We start from the raw sequence: 18319 nt of genomic DNA, 5'->3' as shown, positions 1-18319 counted from the left end.
GTGCTGCATTATAGTATATTTAATGCCTTTTATTGTTCAAAAAATGTGTTGTAAAATATTAATTGTTATTAGTGTTGTATAATTTGAAATATTATGTCGATTTGAATTTCAAGAGTTTGTATTAGATTCCAGTGTACCTATGCCTAATTATTATTTTATTTAAAAATGTTAAATTAATAAAACAACAGAATTGAGTGATGGAAGCAAAAATATAGCTTGTATATAGCAGCCTATTACTATTAAAATAAAAATTATTTGTTAGTATTTTGTTAAAAACATTTAGCTTCGTCTGAGTAAATATTTTTTAACTTACCTATAGGTATGTTAACACTTAAAACATTTCTTAATAAGGTATCCAAGTTAAGTTAGAATAAGACACATAATTATGATTACATTTTTAAGTGGTTTTAAATTTAAATATTTTTGTTAATATTTTACTTTGATAATAACTTGTAGCCTACAAGTTGTAGGTATTAATGATGTGTTTGGCCATTGAAAGTTTGTATCAATAGGTAAGTTTTAATTGTTCGAGTATTTATACTCGGTAACAATATTTCATTGAAATCCAAACTGTGTGATTATACTTAATGTTTATTATATATGTATATCAAATTACATTATATTAGAGGGATCAAAATAAATCATTATAATTAGATAATGCGCAATAGCTGATCAATATTAATGACCAATATGAAAGAATTATGCAATAGTCATTGTTCTAGGTAAAAAAAGTGTTGTACATAAATAGTATAATACTAAGTATAATAGTATAAAATGAGTCTTGGTGTGGTATGGTGTTTGTCTTCAGTAACAAACGTGTTTTCAGTGCCAGCACCGGCCGATGTTAGTTATGAGTTTCAGGTGGGTGACCACCCGGGTTCTTAGTGACAAATCCATACATGTGTTTAGAGCCAACCGTGCCCTCCCCTGCAGTAAAAAATGGCTAAAATTATAATATTATATTATACAATATTGCATGGAGATTAAAGGGGACTTATTTTTTTCTGATAATGAAGAACGAAGATTTTTCTGTATTTTATTTGTATTTTAAACAATGATAATTAATAATTATTAAATTATGTATTGTCTTTCCATGTAACTGTTATTGTATGTTGTATTTTTTATAATCCTCAGTAACAATAGACATATTAGGAGAGAATTAAATAATATTGTTTTATGTGTATTTATTATATGTTAAACGAAAACAAACCAAAGTTCTTAAAATAAGATAATACTACACGAACATTAAGAATAACGAATACATATTTCAAATGTTTCAATGAAAATTTAAAATTGATTTTATAACATTATTTCTTAATAATAAAGTAACATTTTATTTAATATAAACCCATTCTAATATAAAAAGCACAATTGATCAATACCGAGATTTAATTAGCAAAATAAATTATTACATTTTAGATTCTGAGTGGAGGGATAAATGTATTGATTTTATAATGATGTATGTTTTTTTGTCTGTATGAACACTGTATCAAACTTCGACTTTGAGGGTGGCTTCTGATAGAATATTAGATCTAGTTGTTACTTTTAAGTGATAATGAAATAATTTTTTTTTTCGGTCAAAAACCTTAGAAACTTTCTACAATATTCCGAGATATTCCTTATAAGGTAAAAATTTAACAACAAAAATGTTTACCTGAAAGTCAAATTACGTCTTTATGGGCGTATGGAGTCCACATTTTTAAGATATTTGATATACCTACACTCGTAGATTAATGATTTTCTCATTTTGTTTGGAATTCAAAAACTGCAGATACTTGACATTTTCACCAAATGTTCATTTTCATGATAAAATGTTAAAAACTTTTTCACTCTTTTGAGTTATTTATAGACATTTTCAATTTTTTCTATAAATAACGATGAAATGTTTTACATTTAGTTTTACAACTTGAAAATATTAAGTTCCTGCTATGTTTTTAGTTTTTATAACTATTGAAGTTTAAAACATTAGAGTTACATTAGCTTACATTTTTCTTATAAGCATTAAAAGTAACATTAACGTTAAAAAATTCATAAAAATTGTATTTTTATACCTCAGATTTACAAAATTTAATTAAACATTCTAGATAATTTATCCTATCTATACCGCATTCAACGAGACATCAGAACATTGTGGAGGACGAAACCACAAGGTACAATACTACCACAGCCTTGGCCCGCGCTTTAACGAAGGTATGCGTAGAATAGTCCTGACTCTCGTTGAACTCTCTTAAACCTAACACATCCATTACAGTGATTCTTTAGACACCTACTGCGCAAAAAAGCAGTTTATACTTGCCTACCTTTAGGGCTAACCTTTTAGATTTTTTTTCTATATAAGTATATCGAAAAAAAAAATACACTCAGTCAAAATGTTTGAAGGTTTAACACAAGGTTCTTCATAAGTAATCGTAGGCATTTAAGCTTTTTATAAATACGACAATACTACCTAACGAATTCTCAGAATTTATTAGAAATTTACATATGTTTATTTCACAATAATACGGTAGGTAGTACTTAAATACCTCAAGGAGTTACCAACAAAGAAAAAACAACATCATAAAATATCATAATTATTATATTATTAATCGCAAGATTAATTAAAAAAGTGGTTCATCGAAATAAAAATATTAATTGGCTTCGTAAACCCAAGACGACCTATTTAATACTAATGAAGCTAATGAAGTGCCACTCATCATAATATTGTGAATGGTGATCTAGCTATTATATTTTATTTGACTCACTATCCAGAACAGCGTAATTTATGTGGATCGCTGGTTGGACGGCAAATTTAAATATAAACAGTTAAGATATTTTTATATAAGTTTGTTGAGCTAATTGGTGAAAAAAATGGATTCAAGTAACTTTTGTGATTCTATTATAGTTAGTGTCGTATTTTCAATTTATTTCTGTAAAGACTCACACATAGATTTACAAATTAACTTTTCAAAGCTCCAACTAAATATGCACATTTTTTGATTGGTTTTCTCGTTATGTATGTAATATGTATTATAGGTTTACCTATTTTTCGTCTCTATAAGAGATCTCTTCGAATTAGTACATTCCGGGGCAAAAATCCGAAACAGATCAAAACTTGTAGTACAGATTAACAGCAGTAGTCGTAAATACCTACTTTATTATATACTATATGACATTGGTTTAAAAATATGCTTGTTTAGAGCAAATATTAACTATCAAGATATGTTCTCGATGAATGCATTCAAGTCACACACAACATTAAAAATCAAATTTTAAAATTACCATGGTTCAACTGAAACAAATAGCAAATGGTTTAATATTATTGTATTATCACTATAACTTGCATAATATATTTTATTAAAAGCACGGTAGTTTCAAGATGTAAGTATTTGAAGCCATTTCCAAAAAAAAAACTTGTTTTATATTTTCTGTTCTTACAGTTGAGTACGTTATACCTATCCACAGCTAAACTAACACAGTTTTGAGTTCATCGAGTAGGTTTTATAACTTTCACGATTGCGCAATGAATTAGTTCGTATCCCATAAATAGGCCATTCATAATAATTTGTTTACTACGAATACAAACGTACACCCAGACAGTTGCAAACATATACATAGTACATAAATACATAATTAATGCCCAACGATGCAATATGTTATGTCGTAGATGTCGTTACCCAATAGGTGGTTTCTAGATTTATTCCTGATTAATCCGGTTTGATCGTTGGGTAGAACGATGGTGGTGGTCAAAATTCAGTTACTAGGTGATAACACATATTATAACTCATGTTAAAATATATCTATGTAGTATGTACAACTATTAGGTATGTATTTATCGAGGGACAAAACCGTCAGACTCATAAAGTCATAAAGACGATACGCGTATGATATACAATTATATGAGATAATAGTGATAGTATTACAATATCAGGTACCTACAGGACACGAAGACGCATGTCGTTCGTTCCTGTTGATTTCTCATCGAATCACAGGTGTTCGATTTTTTCAATTATAATTAATAATTATTGCTAATTATTTTAAATTCGTGATGTTAATTGTAAACATTTGCAAGTCTTTTATATTACTCTGTGAAAGGAATTAACTTCGGTAAACATATTATTTTGTTTTAAATTATTACTAGTACCTAAATAATATTATGTTAATGTTTGAAACGTACCACTAAATTTTAAAATAACAAAAATGTAATTAAATAGTTTTACCTATATTATAAAAATTATTTATAATATTTAAAAATGATAATTTTTTTTTTACAGTTAAATGCACTATTTTATTTAAAGTTAGCTAAATAAAAATAATCACTAGTTAGGTAATTATTGTGATTGATGAATTAAGTTAATCGGTATGCAAAATCATTAAGTTCGCAACCCTCCTAATATTACTATTGCAGTCTATAGATCAGACTGATGGGCCCACCTAATAATTTGTTTATTGTATAATGTACATGGTATATTATTGTTAATATTTTTTCAATTTTTAACACTATAATTTATTTTTTTGATTTTCGTTGCCCCGAAAAAAAAAGGTCTGACCTGCAGCGAATTATAGATAACCAAATGTATTTAACATTAATCGGAGTCGATAATAAGTGTTTTTCCTGTGTCGATTTAGTAGCAGCTACAACATTATCCAGTATTGATATAGATAATATAGAAACCATAATATTGCCAACAGTGTTAAAAAATACATTATAGGCATCGTGTTTGATATTATATACTTTTAAACGAGATAATGTTATAATATTATTCTTATACAGAACTACAGAATGGTGTGAGCAACTAGTGCGTTTTATTAGCTGTTGCAACATGAGTGTTGTCTAATACCCCGGGCATTAGACGTATATTAATATCAATATTACAAATATGAAAAAAATACCTAAAAAGTAGAAACATCGCAATTCGTAGATAAAACATCCGTTGATTTATTGTGACTATTGGGAGCTCTGAAGGTGGGAACCGTGGTATCGATATAAAAAGGTCAAGTTTATCTTAGTGTTTATTGCACTGAGCACATACGCACAATAATAATATATTGGGTACCTAGGAATAATATGTACCAAAGACCAACGTATTTAATATTTTAATATAATGTTACTCAAATAGGTACCCACTAAACGGTACAACTCATGTGTACACAACAAAAACTATATATAACGAAAAGTATACATATATTTTTTTTTTTTTAATTTTAACCAACCTAAGACACATTAATCATCTGTTGATCAGTATCAATGATCATATATTCTATAGCAGTCTAGAATAGTATATTATCTTCAATTAAACAAAATCGGTTGTGTAGATTATATCATTTTCTGTACTTATAGTTAGGTTAGGTACAGTTTCACAGTGAACATTACACGTTCATAATTTATTTTATATGCCATTTAATCGTGAGTGTTAGGCCAGTAAATATTGTGGAAATCCAGGTACCCACTTAACATTTTATGTGCGCTATCGAGTTATTCTTTTTAAGCAAACGAGTTGGAAAAAAAGGTAAATGTGTGCAAGCGAGTTGCTGTCCCCAGTAAAAAACGTAGTAAAGTATTCGCAATATATTTCGTTACGATATGAGTGGCATCAAACCAAGAGCATATACACGTTTTTGCACCAACTACGACGACGATGATGATGTACGATCCACGACCGAGAATTTTGTATGAAATACTTTATACTTTATTATTTATTTACACCAACAGTAATCAGAGCCACACCCTATAAATACGTGAAGACTTTAAAACTGTTTTTTTTTATAATAAAATTACCAATTAATATCAAATATAAATATGATGTAATTAATCTATTGTTCTTAACACATAAAATCAACTAAAATTAATAACAAGTGCACACAAATATTAGTTATCATTTGTTCAATTTAAAATGATTTGATATAAAGAAATGAATAGATAATTTAAGAGAATGAAATCATAATACTTATATAATATTCATGAAATGTATCTAAGTAATGAAAAAACACATTTGCTTGTTTTTTAAAAAAAAGATATTCTTAAAACGTATAAAACTATCAAAATGTCGATAATATTCATGTTAAGAGAATTCATGTCTGTCATTTTCATCAACAAATCTGTATTATACAAGAAGCATCCAAGGTATGTAAAGCTTTAAAAATGACACCCCTACACTTTGCGGTGGAGCGAGGGAATAAGGTGTATTAGAAAAATCTTGTTGTTATATCATCGAAACGCGTCGTTTAAATTTCATGACATTATTATTATAACGACGAGTTATATCGATGTTACAGGTGGAAGAAAAAAAACATTATCATACAGAGAGATTCAACAAGCACGCTCACCCCCAATTTTTCTTTTCATGAATTTATTTAAATTCTTATTTTTGTGGAATCTAAATCAAAATGTGTATAATTTATTTCTGAGTTATCTAAATGTATAAGGTATGGTTCTGTAAAAATATAGAATATATGTAATATTTTATCTAGTGCCTAACTAATAATTACTCATAAAACACTGACAATTGATACAGATTATAAAATGTTAATAGATTAAAATTATCACAATAATTATCAAATCATCATAGCCGATAGTCCCCATGTATTTCAAACTCATTGTCCTTAGCACATAAAGTTAAATAACTTAAAAACTACTCGTTTGAATTTCGATTTGAAAACATCAATATGTTCAATGGAGGTCACGTGCTTACCAATTTACTAGGGGAAAAAATGATAATCGTACGAAAAAAAGAAGTTGGTATCATTCTTTCATCATTAAAAAAAAAAATTGTAGTGAGCGTGCTTAGTTAATCGCCCTGTATGTAGACGAAGCACCTATATATAGTATACTTATCACAATATTATATTATAATACATAGATCGAGTGGGTGGGAGAGGAAAACTTTGGCCGGCTCTACGACGGCGACGATGACAGTCAACAACCGTTGTTTGCGCAGAGCGATGACAAATAAGCAATAATAACCTACGGCCGTGTACTGCAATAAATAAACTATATAGGCAATAAGTGATCGTTGCATTCGAGTGGTCGGAGAGCCGCCGCCGCGGGACTCTCGTCCACGTGCACCGCGCAGCCCAGACAGGTGGTTTACTCTCTCGGCGACCGTCGCACAGGACGAACGACAGACCTAACGCCATGGGGTGTTTCGTGGAAACCGTGACTTTCCTTTACTCCACTTCGCTGTCGATGTCCGCTTTCTTCCAGAACAACCTGTTGCTGCGGAAGGCGTGCAACTCGTCCATGCCGTTCGGCGAGTGCACGGTAGGCGAGGCGCACGCCCAGCACGTCGTGTCCACCATCTACTCGTGGAAAGCGGCCATACAATACACCATTCCCGTCGTGATGATCATGCTCGCGGGTGAGTAGACAGAGCACCGTGATAATAATATTAGTATAATATGTAATAAGTTTAGGTATTACCTGTGTGTGTTGACTTGTATAATGGTATACTATAGGTACTGTCTATTATATAAGTAGTTACAATAACAATAATGTACCTTAATATATGTAACGATACGATAGAAAGGTTGGCAATTTGTATGCAATAAGCAGTAGCTAGGTAGGTGTAACAACAATAGTTACTCTATAATAATGACTGTCGACAGACTGTAATATGCATTAGAATACGATATCTTCATTCGATCAAAAACTCCAACTATTGTGTCCTCTGGCTTAGGCTGCAGTACTCCGACCAACCTTTAAGAGTAAATCATAAGGTTGCAGCCAGTGTAGGTACCTGAATAATATTCTATTAAAATGCAATATGATTAATATTTGTTAATATCGTCTGCTGGTCATTATTATCACACGTGTCCTTTTTATCTATGCCAACGACGATCCAATGCTTGTATTTTTCTTATCTGCGATACCTGTCACCTGTTTCAGTCTTAGGCCTTATACTACTATAGACTAGTAATGTGTATAACAACAGCATTACGGCCGGTGGTAAGATATCTCGAAATGATGTAGGCCGTCTTGGCGACAACAATATATTGTTACTCCTCCGATCTATCCATCTCTACCTGCCCCGCACTACCATACATATGAGTAAATACCCTAACCGAAAAGCGCCTTCTATCTTTTGCCTTTTTCCATACACTCATTACTAGTCCGTTGTCTAGTACCTCGAGGTCTATTTTCAAAGAAGTGTCACCAGAATTTACCGTTTGAATTTATAAGGCGCTCACGATTTCGTCGTTATTCGTTTTTATATTGAGTTTTTTTGGTACGCAGTTTTCCGTCTATGACTTTGAAATAGTTTGAATACTTCTCCTTTATTTCGGCACTCGTTATCGGTGTCAGTCTTATTTTTTAGCAGATTTTTAAGTAAGACATGTAAATATTAAAATACCTTATACGTGGTTCAGTAAAAGTAGCTTTAATTATACACCGAACATATTTATATAAAAAAAGAATATTATTTTGTTTGATTGTTTGGTACTTACTTTTACAGTAATGTTTACGGTCTACATTGTGGTATACATAATTTAAAAGATATTAGATTCTCCATTTAAATGAGTATTAAGAATACACTACTATTTTTATACTAGGTAATTGTAATCTGTCGCAAGAGCCAGGCACACCCATTATACAACGTTAATTATCGTGACATTGTATTTAAATAATATTACTAACAATCGATGGATGACCTACCAGACTTCTTAAATCAAAATAAAACTTATAGGAATAATACATATATGAAATAATATGTATAACTGTATAAGGTAGATTTACAGATTATATGCACATATTATAGTAAATTATACAGTATTGTTATTGATCAATAAACTTGCTTATTAAATATATGGATTTCCTTTGTATAATACATGTGTGGTGTATGTATAAATTTGTATATATATTATTTGTTTTGTTCACATACTTTAATCGATGTGTAGATATAGTGACGAGTTAATACGTAAAGCAAATTCGTTTCAGGTCCATGGAGTGACAGTCATGGCAGACGTCGGAGACCGTTGATTTTAATACCACTTATAGGTCAAGTTTTAACTGATAGTTTATGCATTTTAAACGTTTATTTTTGGAACTGGCCTCCACAAATTGCTGCACTTTTTGAAGCAATAACACCAGGGTTATTCGGTGCCCGAAATATGTTCTGGGTAGGTGCGATATCGTACATATCAGATAATTGTATTAATGAATCGAGAACATTAAAATTCGGAATTATAAATGCAATTTACACTATCAGTACTTTAATTGGAACAGGACTAGCTGGGTTTTTAAACGTTGGTCTAGGATTTTATGGCGCATTTTTGGTATCTATTTCGTTGAATTTAATCGCTTTTGCGATTGGGTCAATATTTATTAAAGACACTTCTATGCCTTACGATAAAAATGTTGTTTGGCTGAAACCAAAATATTTTATTCAAAATTATTTGGATGTATTTAAAGGAAGCAGTAAAAAATATACAATTACGTTGGCAACATTACTTATGTGTCAGGCTGTTTTAGTGGGAAGAATTGGAGGTAAGTTATCATATTATTTAAATATTATTTTGAAAATTTATAAATATAAATAGTAACTAATAGTACTACATAATAGTAAACTAAATATATTATATCATAGTAAGTCCATTTGATCCAAACAATTATAAGTTTCAATGATCAACAGTGAATTGCTCATAATCCATTATATTATATTCACTGTAACTATTAATTTTTATAAAATATTAATAGTATTATGTAATATTACTATTATATTTTTAATTTTGAGAAAGTTAATAGTTTTAATAAGCATAGGTAGCATAAGTATGATTATAAATTTGTCTACTTTAAAAAAATTATTTAAAATATTTTGATACCATTTAGTAAGTTTTTATATTAGTACTATATTAATCCTCACTTAACAGTTTTTGAAATTCATTGAACATATGATAAAACAGTGATTATTCAAAAATCAATAAATATAAAATCATAAATCATAAAATAAATAACATTTTGCACCCTATTCAGAATCGGAATATAAGTTACTTAAACAAACTGAGTATGAAAATATAGTGAAACATAATATGAGCGAAGTAACCTTATATTTAAAATCTGTAATATAGCATACTTATAATTTGTATACATTTTAAAAAAATGTGTTGGTAGAGGATGATTCAAAAGTCTTCACTCGATTTTAAACTTTTTTTAAATTGTATTTTAAAGCCATAGTATAAACCTATAATAACTTAATAATTACATAGATTACGAATTTATATAGATAAAAAACAGTCAATTTCTGGTAAACGACCTATATACAATTTTAAAGATAGACAAATAGTCAATATCGTTTTAATATTCGTTGCTGATAAACGCGTCTTGTAATGATTAGAGGGCGGCCTTCAGTTAGTGTTGAGATGAACAAATAACGAAAAATACCTACAGTAATTAATAACATAGATGTGAGGCGAGTGGCCATTTGTTTATTTTGGACATTTATAACAAAATAAATTGAATTAAAAAATAATTTTTTCTTCACTCTGCTATTCTATCTTCATTTTGAAAATAAATATGAATTTTTGAAATTTTGAAGACTTTTGAATTTGACTTATGACTTTTTGAATCACTTTCTATTATACCGCAATTATTAAGCTTATAGAAAAAATTTATTAGTCATTACCAAATTTAATGAAATGTGTACTTATACTTTGAGTAAACACACTTTAAATTTGAATCAAACCAATACCTATCATAAATAAAATATTTTTATTTTTATTAGAACTTTTGACTTGTTGTTCTTTGTTTTCCGAGACATTTATAGTATCAAAAATGTTTTTATAATTTCTATATAGTTTATTTGAACTCTTCGAATTTATTAGTGTGTTCATAAGGACAAACCGACGTTTTAGTTGAAATTTAAATTGTTTAATGTTTCAGGTGAATATGCTGTTACATATTTATTTATGAGGTTTAAATTTAAATGGTATGAAGTGCAATACAGTTATTTTGCTGCTTACAAAATGCTGACGATATTTTTTGGTAAGTAATAATTTGTTCCATAAAATTAAAAAATATAATTTTTGAGATGACATTTTTATATATTTATACACATATAGTCTTGCATGATACGTTTTTAAATAATTACGTTTTAAATAATTTTAAGTATTAATAAAAATAAAGTGGTACTTAACAAAACTAGCTTAGAAAATGTTTATGGAATCATTTTTATTGTTTGAATTACATAGTATTATTGGATTAGGTACATTAATACCGTCGTCATCTACAAAATAACAATACCTTTGTATAGTGTGTTTGCCTCACTGTAAAATAGAAATGAAACAGTGCTTTGTTTGAATTATAGTAGGTATATAACTTGTTTCCCAATAGCGTGACATTATGGAAAGGAGTCGTGGCTCGTGGTGTCAGTAGACCCTCTACCCCCCACAAAAAAAAATATCGTTGAAAATTGTTTTACTGTTTTCAATAAAAAAAAAAATATATATATATAAAATATAATTGGTTTTTTAGTATAATATTTTCACCCCTACCCCTCTTTTTTCACCAAATAACATTGTTCCCATTCATAGATTCATCTGTTTCTCAATTTCTCAATTTCTATCTCCAATTATAATTTATTTTTAATTGAATCAGACATTGATCATTGGGTTTGTTTTTTAGAGCTAAATTTGAATTAATTAATTAAACTCCACAGCTTTTTATTAGATTAATAAGATGTATTCAATTTTTTGAAATATATGTATTCCTACTATACACAACACTTCAGCACATTGTTTATTTAGTACAATGATAAATAGGTACAGCAATAAAAAAAATTATTTTTTTTTTCAAAAGCGTTTAAGAATTTTTATTATTTCCATATTGGTTGTATGTAATTATAAACATTTGAAGTTTTCGCAAGCATACAGATTACAGTATAATTCAACTAAATAATCCATCATTTTTCTTATATTTTATTAGGGGTTCCAGATTATTTGATCATTGATTTTTGTAATAAAATATTTATTTGTTTAGTATATTATTTACAACTCGACAAGGACGAATGTGGCTAAATGTATGTGATACCTATTCATTATAGTCAATTTAATATAGAGTAGGGGTTTTTAAAAATAATTTATTGACTTACAAAAAAATAATTTTTTTAAATATTATAAAAGTGGCTTTCAAGAGGCTGAAAGTTCAATAACGAGATCAATGATCTACTGTTTACTTTTAATCTATTGAATAATTTAACCATGTAAATCTCTGTCTAATTTAGTATTACGATAAAAAAATATAGCATACTTGAATTCTTAAAACGAAATGAGTGTATGACATAATATGACTGTAATATGGGGTGGATCCAAGATCATTAACAGTTGGCCAGTTGCGTATGAAGAAAGATCAAAAAAGGTCATAGCTTTTCGCATCCCAAAATGATTTTTCCAACAATGATATTCTAAGTTCGTCTAGTTGTTCATGTTTATACTTTTATCATATTTCATAGGACAAATGGCTCCAAAATCCCAAGCTGGATTGCTGGGAGCCAAATTTAAATGACCTATTTCAAAAACATACTATAAAGCTTGGAGGAAATAATTATATTATAATTTATGATGCCCTATTTAAGATAAGATTATTTACAGTAATTAAAATTAGCAAACTACTAATATACACATAATATATCAATATACAATAATATAATAAGTACCGTGTATATTACACCACTTGACACTTTGTTAATAATAATAATTAACAAATTACAATTCTAATAATATAGTGTAGGTACTGAATATACTACCTAATAAATCATTTTTTTTTTAATATTTGATTTCATCCATTAACATTATGATAGCATTAGGTATTATATAGTGTTAAATATTATTTTAAATCGCGGTCAACATTTGCAAACACACTAACGGTTATAACCTAATAATTGTTTGCAAATACTGGGCACTGATGAAATGTCTGTATAATATACTTTGCCAAGTTCCTTCGTGTTGAATATTATTAAATTGTGTCAAACAAGAAGCCCGTGTAACGACGACACACTGATTTAGGTACTTTTTGTATTTTGTAATATGTATGGTGAACGGTACACTATGCGTTTTAGCAGGTCCGGTTAAACACATTAAAAGTTAATCACATTACCTATAATTTTATCTGTTAAATTGTGTCCATCTGTTTTAAATTTGTATTAACATTTGTATGTATACAATAATTAAAACGCATTCAAATTGCACTTATAGAAATATCTCTGAAGGTATGTGGATAATAACAATGCTGTTGAAACATTTGCAAAAATTATAAAATAACAAACTTTTTAGTCATATTTAATTAAAATTTGTATCTGATTTATTGTACAAAATAAAATATACTGATTTAATTGTTATTCGTGCAAGACAAAAATATTACCGTAAATGATTCCATATTCTATTCATTTTTTTCAAATTTTTTTTAAATCATTGATTTTGAAGTGTTTAAATAATTATTATTTGAAGGTTGTAGTGAAAATTATCTACATATTAAATTTGATAATAAACTTAATCAATTATTCAATTTTTTTCCACAGTTAACATGTATCTAAAACTTATTAATTATTATTTAAGAATTTAAGATATTTAAAATTATGACTTATGATACAAGGAGAGAATTAAAAAAAAAATAAAAGTCACTAATTTTTAACATTGTTACATGACCTAAAAAGTGAGGATGGCCTCTGCTAAATATCTTTGACTCACCATTATAAATTACTAGACACGCCCCTGGTGTAAGCCAATAATACATTTTTAGAGTGTAAACAATTTCAGGTTGTTACTATAGTTACGTCCAGTGGTAAAAATATCTATATAATTGAGGTCCATTCAAAAATAAATACATTTGTAAAAAGAAGAGACAATTTAATAATTACAATAGCCAGAATAGTATACATAAAACTAAAACCATACTTCCAACCTCATCACCAAAAAACCGACCTCTACATGCGACACATGCAAAGAAAACTTTACTATCAATCATTTGTGACTAAAAGCTTAAAATCCAGAAAATCAAAAAAAAAATTTACAATAACCCATCGTCACTCCAACATACACTTGACAAAAAAAAAACACAAAAGCAATACATATTTTATTTTTTTATAATATAAGATTGAGCCTATAATTCTAAATATAACTGTAGGTATACAATGTTATTTTGTTTTATCTGATTATATATTTTAATCCAAAATCAAGCTAATGACTATCGCTGTTAAAGCAGCTTCAATAAATAAATAAAACAAAAATTAAATATAATACATTATTATGGAAAAGAGTTTCCTTCCCATTGTTTCCATCTACAGCATAATTATTACCAGTAGGTATAAAACAATTGTTTGGCAGTTTTTACTTAAATATTGTTTTTAAATTAATATTATTGCATTGATAAGAATTAAAGGGATATTTTTTTTTAATTCCGGTTTGTTGACTATGAAAATGTCTATGATAATATAATGTTCTATAGATATGTCTTAAAGTTATAAGCAATAAAACATTAATATAATGTGTTTTACACAATACATCTGAATTATGATCTTCGATAGTCGTTATTATTAACAGTGCACCGATGGGTGTGAATACAAATTATTGTAACTAAGAAAATCATAAATATTCATTGAACAGCAACACTGGAATAGCGTACAAAAACCCAGAACGCAATTCGGAATATTCCCATTTCAATACCTACCTCGTATCGTTCTGGGACGCATTTGGATGATGTAAAAAATTATAAATTTTCTTTTTTCTGGGACATATTCGGTTAAGGGCGTCCCTGTTTTTGGCAAAAATGAATCTTACCGAAAAGGGAACTGTAAGTGCAGGCCGAATAGTGACACTGGCCGAAAAGAGAAGGGTGTATTTTGGCTTAATAGGGTGCCGCCCCTTGGATAGTACTTGGATAGTACCTTTTCCCGGACTCACTTGGGAGGTAATAAGGAAACTGAGTTTTAAACAGCTTTATTGCATCCCAGGTTTTAATATGGTTTTATAATATTATTATATATTGTACCATCACTCATCAAAATAAATTTAAATTATAAATTTACATTTTTAATAATAAATCTCATTTTTTTGGGACGCTGCAAAACACATTTATGATTTTAACAATGATTTTAATGTTTTGTCGAACACCTATTGATAAAATATATATAAAAGAGGGTGAGAACCCTTTATTTTATTGAAATTTAATGATAAAATGTTTATATTTAAAAAAAGTTTTTCGTGTAATTAACTATGAATAACACGTCATTCAAAAGTGCAGGGATTGACTTCAATGACAAAACCAATTATAAACAGTTGCATAAATCCTATTTCGTCAAAATGTCATGTTGCCTGGAAAATATGTATTTACCAGGAGATTAATTAATTGTAATTTATTGAAATACATAGAATTCTTAATTATTTTTTTTTTCGAATATTTACCAACAAATTTGTTAGCATTTTCTATATTTATCAGTAGTAAATGAGTAACATAATAAAATATGATACGGAGAATTAAATAATAGGTTAGCTGAAAAGCTATAAAAATAAAAATAATAAGTTATTAATTATTTAGTCTTAAGCTAAAAAAAAAAGTAATTACTTGTAGCTATTTTCTATCATATTACTTCTATCGTGATGGAAGAATCTTTTAACTGTATAAATTATACACTAGACTCTCCAGAAATAAAACAGTTGGTAACATAAATAAAAAAAATCTTGATTTATAAATTATTTACATCATAATTATAATATAAGAAAATAAAATATAACATGACGTTTTTAATCATTATGATTTAAATCAATGTATTAAATTAGATATGTTTGCCAAATTGTATCACTATTTCAACCTAGGTAGGTGAGATTTATGCGTTTATTAATAAATATATATTATTTTTTTAGTTGAGGTCAACATTTTTGGTCATTAGCCTAAAAGTTATTTATTTGATATTAAACCGTGAGAGAAGGTACGATCGGTTAGAACACTTGTATATGTGGTGAGGATTTGTCACTAAAACCCGGATGGTCACCCATCTGCAAACTAGTGACACCGGTTGAGTCTTGAACTCAGGACACGTTTTGTGACTAAGGCCAACCACCTTGAAACACCAGGCCAACAATCATAATAACAGTATTCAATGTTGTTTCTTAAAAATTTGGAATCTTCGATACCTGATTTTAATCAATAACTTCAGTACATTACTTATAGGTACATGTTCCGGTTACAAATATTACGTAAAATATTAAAAAATAAGCCATTATATACAACATTTTTTATTTAATTCGTATCTATTATAATTTGTGAGATGTAGTATTATAATTTGGCATGTATTTCAGTCTAATATTTTGGTTATTAAATCGTACTAAACGGTAATTTCACAGTATAATATATTACAAATGAATATAGATTTTATCGGCCCCATGTTAACCTATACAACTAAAGCAATTTAATATCATCTTGTTTAATTAATTATAAAAATCAACCATTAATCTAAATTTAATTTCTAGGTACATTGTTTTCTGTTACTGTTTTGAGCCACCGTCTAAAAATAAATGATGCAATTATAGGTTATATTGCTTGTACATTTGATATTCTTGCTGCAATGTGTTACGTTTTTGTCAATCAACCCTGGCAACTATACATCAGTAAATATAAATCATCAATTATTATAATCCACGAAATCAAGAGTTTTGTATCATAATAGGTATTTAATATTTCAACTATTACTATTATAGTTCCATTGGTTGACTTTTTTCATGGTACCGCACTCACTATTTCTACTTCGTTGACATCTAAAATCGTAGATAACGAAAAACTCGGTGGGTATAATATTTTCATATTGTCATTGTAATGTGTATGTTCCTATTGCTACTATATTTGCATTTACGTTTTTAATTTAATCTAAATGTTACATTACTATTGTTTGTGTATATTAGGTCGATTAAATTCTATCCAAGGACTACTGAGTACATTCATGTCATTCTTTTCAGTTTCATTATACAGTATGACGTATAATTTAACATTTGAATATTTACCCGGTGCTGTATTTTTGTTAAATATAATCTTAACTTTTCCTTTATTAATAATATTTATGTGAGTAATATATAACATTAATACTAAAAACATATTTATTTATCATTTATTTTTTATTTTTTTAGGATTATTTACTGTAAATGTAAACACTTGTGGACAACAAAAGAAACAACTCTCAGTTAATGAAGATAATTTAAGTATATTTTTTAAATTTGTATTGTAAGATAGTGTACATTGTATAACTTAATATTATGATTTATTATCGCTTATGCAAATGATATTTTAATTAGTATTAGTTAGTTTTATGAAGCATTATTTCATGTATTTGTTCTATCAGTATAAATAAAAACTTAATGCTCTAAAAATGTTATCTTAAAGGAGAATTAAACAAATATGGTCCAATATGTGATTGCCAAATGTCTAAATGTTTGTGGTTAACACAAGGCACGCATAAATACATCTCTAAATCTGGAAATTGAATTGAGTCCAAGTTATTTTCTATAAAAAAATCTCACCCACGACACCCAATTTGTTTCTAAAACGAATAGATACCTAAAATTTACTTTTATTGATAAGACATTAAGACTGTATAATGTGTATTCATGTCAACCAGCTGCAAAAGGTTTTGTAACTACTTAAATAGATGTACTTACAAATTCCAAATTTGAATTTGAATAAGTACATTATTAAATAGAAATATTGGGTTGAGCATACGTGTAGAATCATCTTGTATGTACATACAAATTGCGCCACAAAATGTTTGTATTATATACGATTTAATGTTGTAACGAAACTCAAATGTGATTGCAGCTTTTGATGAGATGTTATTTATTTATTTATCTCTGTTTAATTATTTATCTATTTCACAGTTGTCGATTACAGTATTTTCATTTTTCCAGTGTGTTTATTGTAATTCTTTCGGATTGTACAGTGAAAATATTTGGGGATCACAATGTTTTCGGGAGTAAATTATTATTATTTTCTATGCATAATTGAATCACGGAATGTATGTTGGTCGGTTCCAACTCGTTGAGTGATGAATGATGATGTTCGCTGCACGACGCAGTGTCTCTGTGTGCTATCGAGAATGTGCGGCAGCAGGTGGCTCCTGATTCCTATAATTCTCCGTGAATTGCTCTGGATAGTGTGACATTGAAAGCTCCTCAAATAGATCGTAAATCTTGTTCTACCGTGTCACTGATTGCCGGCACCGTGTATCTCTATTTAACGAAATGCGATCTGAACATGTGATTTATTTGGGTAATTATATTGTATGATATCTGTGCGGCACTTATATTGTTCCCGACTGGGAGTAAACTCTACATTGGTGGGTATAATGCTCATCAGATAGACACAATTGAC

General features: G+C 28.4%; 1 protein-coding gene across 1 annotated transcript; it reads left to right on the top strand.

Annotated features, from left to right (window-relative positions):
- Positions 1 to 6921: 6921 nt before the first annotated feature.
- On the top strand, positions 6922 to 17322 carry LOC111039167 (solute carrier family 46 member 3-like). The gene is made up of 7 exons (XM_022322508.1): positions 6922 to 7334; positions 8912 to 9460; positions 10853 to 10954; positions 16432 to 16569; positions 16660 to 16743; positions 16861 to 17017; positions 17083 to 17322. The coding sequence occupies exons 1-7, from the start codon at positions 7112 to 7114 to the stop codon at positions 17138 to 17140; spliced, it is 1311 nt and encodes a 436-aa protein (XP_022178200.1). The 5' UTR covers positions 6922 to 7111; the 3' UTR covers positions 17141 to 17322.
- Positions 17323 to 18319: the final 997 nt, after the last annotated feature.

This window comes from Myzus persicae, unplaced genomic scaffold (assembly GCF_001856785.1).
Source record: "Myzus persicae strain clone G006 unplaced genomic scaffold, MPER_G0061.0, whole genome shotgun sequence".
NCBI lineage: Eukaryota > Metazoa > Arthropoda > Insecta > Hemiptera > Aphididae > Myzus > Myzus persicae.
Note: the sequence above shows the minus strand (reverse complement) of the source record. Positions and strands in the feature narration are given on the sequence as shown.

What these genes read in the sequence shown, in the direction of transcription:
- LOC111039167 (XM_022322508.1), top strand. Translation starts at nt 7,112, where the DNA reads ATGGGGTGTTTCGTGGAAACCGTGACTTTCCTTTACTCCACTTCGCTG. An exon ending in CGTGATGATCATGCTCGCGG is followed by an intron (nt 7,335 to 8,911) that starts GTGAGTAGACAG and finishes AATTCGTTTCAG; the next exon opens with GTCCATGGAGTGACAGTCAT. An exon ending in AATGCTGACGATATTTTTTG is followed by an intron (nt 10,955 to 16,431) that starts GTAAGTAATAAT and finishes TTTAATTTCTAG; the next exon opens with GTACATTGTTTTCTGTTACT.